Raw genomic sequence first — 4,454 nt, 5'->3', positions numbered from 1 at the left:
TAACACCCCTCCACCTTGCGTGGCGCTGATGTGGCGCTTGCGTGGCAGGAATATGACCAAATTTGCAATTATAAATTTGATGGAGCTATTTGTTAAAAAAAAAAAATTTAGAGGCCAAATGCAAACAAAGCCCTTTCAAACATGTTCTTCATAGTACCATTTCAGGTGGGGCTCTGCACAACAAGCGAACAACCAAAATTTTGGCCTTCCTTCCCCGTGTCCACATCTGCTGCGTACAACTTTCTCCAGCAGCAGTTGCAAGTCATCATCCAAATGGTCCTCTTCACAAATTGGCATCGCACCGCGACAAATCACACCTTCTGCTTTTCATTGTTTTGAGAAGCTATTCATTGATACAGTGATTGCACAACATCTCAAAACAGTAAAACAGAGACTAAGACTCGGCCTTAATTAGAAGTTATGTAAAATTGCAGCAGTATTGTTTTTCATCTTGTAACAAGATCCCAGAAAATCTCTTCTTGAGCTTCTGAGAACAACAAAATTGGTTACAACAAGAATGGTATGCTTATACATGTTACTCTCGACCGAATCATTTACAATTTTCTATCTGTACCTCGCGAAAGAGAAAAGAAAAATGTAATTTACTACCTACATTGAAACAAAAAAAATCTGGTAATGAATTGTAAGTATTACTGAATATATGTATACATATTTAGGGAGGGAGAGAGGGGCGAGAAAAATGATTTTGCAGTGTTATGAGAAGACCTCGAGCAGCTTCAGAACATCCTATGACGCATCGACAACATTGAAGCTGATAGCCAAAGGTGTAATTTAGAACTTTTAGCTGGAGCTTTTCTTAAATTCAAATCAACTTACAAGTTTCTTCAGGGCTTGCAATTTATGGTACATCTCAAATGTCTTCCGCGAAAGCTTTGTATATGAAATCGCGGAAGCGCTTGGCATATTGCTTCGGATCGACGGCTGATATTGATGTCGGGTCGTACTGAATAGACTTGTATGCATGCTCGAGTTTTTTGGTGATGTCGTAATCTTGTAGTATGTCTATTATCCCGAAATATAACACAACATCATAGAATTCTCCTGTTGGTTCTCCGATTTGCTGGAAATCGCAGTCACTCCTCCTAACAGTAAGTTCAGCCCGAGCTGGCATGTTCGCGCCTAGTCTGATAGGAGCCCACCTAAAGCACCGCATAATTGCAATGTTAAAGTTGGATCTTTTCATGTGCTTTGTTTCAAAGAGATGAAGATAAAATATAATAAAAGATTGTAACCAATAAACAAAAGGCAGTTTCTGCGACTTATAGAACAAGCAGATATCAATTATTTGAAGTAAACCTATTGATTTGTTATGTTAAAGCCCAGGGTATGTTAAGACACTGCCCAAGTAGTCTCCTACTAGATCAATCTATGGTATCAAAGCTGGTCCTAAGCACACCCTCAGTTTTTAGAGCTCATGGTTTGATCTCTTACTATTGGTATTTAATGGGTTAAATTTGGTCTGTTATCTCTTCTGTCAGAGCACACGCAAGGTAAATATATGGAGGAGAAAGTATCAAAATGAGGGAAAGTTGATCTACGCAAAGATACCTATTTGGATCATAAATAAACTTATTGATGTCATCTCTTGAAAGGCGTGGTGTTGTATGTCTCGAGTTATCAGCGTCGCAAGCACCTTCGGACAAAGAGAAACCATTTTATCAGCTCTGCAAAGTGAAGACAGAGAAAGACAGAAAGCAGTAATGTCACATAATTAGATTTCAAATATACCTTCAGTGGTAAAATGCTTATCTCTCGTATCTCTAAAATGTACGCCGACCAAGAGGCTGTAATCCATGATTCTCTCCTGCTCCAGAAACTCGCAATCGCGGTCTACTTGCCTGTATGAATAGCATCTATATGAACATTAGATAGCTCGGTTGTGAAAAAAAATCGAGATCGGGAATAATCTCATGAGGTTAAAAGGGCATGGAGAAGTTCGATTACTTTTGAAAATCTTCGAACCAAGATTTTTGCAATCGAAAAATAAAGTTAAGATCGAGGTCTTTTAGAGTTGTGTACTCATCGATATCTGCCTCTGGTTTGCCAATCATACGACCATGCGAAGATCCTTTTAGATCGAAACGCCTGTGGATCGGATACTTGGAGCTGAATAGATTCCCCATTATAACAAACCGAACCTGGTTGATTGTAAACATAATTATGCAGGTACTGCTCAAACGCCGAAAGATAGTGTTTTATTTATTTACTTATTTATTTTTCTGACAGCCAGAGTAAAAGGAATAATTTCTAACCTTCTTTTGATTCGCCCCCGTTAATTTGACGCAGTGCAAACCAAAAAACTTGGTCACCAACATATCCTCACAGGCGCGAACATGATTATAATAGGCTGGAAGCATCCTGAGAAGCACCTATGTGCAGTGATGAATATTAGTGGTTCACAGGAGCAGCGTGCCGCTTCTTTTTCTATTTTCTTTTTAGTTTTTTCCAGAACAAGTTATAAAAGATGCTTATTTAAAGGAAAACATAGAGCTTACCTTTACTTCGGACTTTTTCATCGTCTTAATCATATACCGATCGTCATTTGTGAGGTAAAAGAAGCTTCCGCTCTTCCCAGGAGAGGAGAATTCCCTTAGGGCATCATTTCCACATAGGGACATCATATAATCAGCTGCGTCAACCTTGAACAGCTTGCGAAGTGTCCTGTAAAATTCAGTTCAGTATATGATCCATTAAGATTTAGAGGCCTTTTGAGTGATCAGTGCAGAGTTTCGGAAGCATGCAATCATAATTCATTGTTCGAAACATTATACTGCACTCCTGCAGCGGAGGGGAAGTTTGGTTCCGAAATGGTGAAAAGTGGTTTTAAGTTGCAAAAACGAAACAAGAATGTGCGCAAATAACAAAATAAGGACAAAATTACATCACCTAAACACCACCGGGCAGTAATCCTTCCACCGAAAATCACAAGATTGGTGAGGAGGCGTATATTTTGTCCCTTCGGGAGGAAACCTCGTCCATACCTTCTCCTTGGGATTGAAAGCTGACGCCTTCAGATCAAGCGTAACCGGATGCTGTTTTCCGACAGAATGCCTGTTTCACCACACCAAGCTACAAAGTTTGTTACTGTTTGATATTCTTTTCCGAATAATAAGTATGGCATGAAGTCCTAAATAGCAATTGGAATACACAGCATATTTGGCGATATCAATTGAAAGAACTTCAGAGGAATATACAACAAATTTACGCTAAAAGAAGGCGAAAAAAATGCTTCCAAATTCGCAGCAACGCAATTCTTTCCCTCATCTTCTTCCAAGGAGCAAAGATGTAAAGCAAATTCAGTATGGCATGTGAAAATAAAAATGGTTAAAAATGAATGGATTTTACCTGAAACTATGCTGAATTTTGAAACTGGCTACCTAAATTTTACGCAATTTTCAATTTTTACTACATAATTTTAAAATATAGTTAATTTAGTTTTGTCCTATAAAGTATTTAATGATACTTTCAAATTTTCCAATAAAATAGTATAGATTCTAATCTAATAAAATATTCTGCTATTTTGCAGACCATTTCACATCATTAAATATATGACAGGATTTGACAGAAATTTTTCAACGTGTTTCAGAAATCACAAAGTACATAAAATTAGGACGAAAAAAAATCCTAACTTTAAAGTTAAGATGCCCATTTAAAGTTCGGATGAATTTTATACATTTTATCCCAAAAATTTCCAAATTTCATTAAAAATTACTTACAAATTCGTATTAAATTATGCGCGAACATACACATGAGACATGACACATTTATCTCCTATGAAGTATGAATTGATGAAAAGGGTATTGGGGGAAGGGGTTTGGGATTCGACCTAATCCCGAGCTGGAGATTGAGCATGAGCTCGTAGTTCTTGTGCCCCTTGGCGATGGCCTCCCCCTGCTTCCTCCGATTCCTCGCCGTCGGGTGCGGCGGCTCCTCGCCGGAGGAGGAGGTGGAGGTGGAGGCGGCGTCGTCGGCGGCGGGTGCGACGGACATGGGCGCGAAGATGTGGAGGCGGCGCCGGGCGGAGGCGGTCACCGGCGGTGGCGGCGGCGGCGGAGGAGGCGGCGGCGGCGATGGCGATTGGTGGTGGAGATGGGCCTTGGCGAGGCGAAGGCCCTTGTACATTATACGTATGTACGTATGTATATGCTTTTTTTTCTTCTCGTGATGATGATGATGGTGAGGATTGCTACTACATGGATTGATGAGTATGATGATGATGATGACGATGATGAAAATGGCGAGGGAGATAAGGTGAGGGATTCGCCATTAATGGTTTTGTTGGAGCTTGGATCGAAAAACGTAAAATGTAATCACATTCGTTCATGGAGGAGAGAGAGAGAGAGAGAGAGAGAGAGAGAGAGAGAACGGGGGGGGAGAGAAAAGGGAGGAGAAATGGAAGGTGGTGGTGATGGTGGTTGTTTTCCCTTTTTTTT

At 40.1% G+C, this 4,454-nt stretch overlaps 1 protein-coding gene across 3 annotated transcripts; it reads right to left on the bottom strand.

Annotated features, from left to right (window-relative positions):
- LOC109719984 (phosphatidylinositol 4-phosphate 5-kinase 6-like) lies at positions 391 to 4,398 on the bottom strand. 3 transcript variants are annotated; one of them, XM_020246840.1, is made up of 8 exons: positions 3,848 to 4,398; positions 2,908 to 3,072; positions 2,517 to 2,682; positions 2,274 to 2,390; positions 1,966 to 2,159; positions 1,750 to 1,874; positions 1,570 to 1,654; positions 391 to 1,160 (listed from the first exon to the last, which is right to left on the bottom strand). In XM_020246840.1, exons 1-8 carry the CDS (start codon positions 4,141 to 4,143, stop codon positions 872 to 874), a joined length of 1,437 nt encoding a protein of 478 aa, XP_020102429.1. In that variant the 5' UTR covers positions 4,144 to 4,398; the 3' UTR covers positions 391 to 871. The 3 variants fall into 3 exon arrangements, with proteins under 3 accessions (XP_020102429.1, XP_020102430.1, XP_020102431.1); XM_020246841.1 differs by having other exon boundaries at positions 1,750 to 1,859; XM_020246842.1 differs by having other exon boundaries at positions 1,750 to 1,859; positions 2,041 to 2,159.

This window comes from Ananas comosus, linkage group 14 (assembly GCF_001540865.1).
Source record: "Ananas comosus cultivar F153 linkage group 14, ASM154086v1, whole genome shotgun sequence".
Taxonomy (NCBI): Eukaryota; Viridiplantae; Streptophyta; class Magnoliopsida; order Poales; family Bromeliaceae; genus Ananas; species Ananas comosus.
The sequence above is the reverse complement of the archived record's forward strand: the minus strand, read 5'-3'. Positions and strand labels throughout refer to the sequence as shown.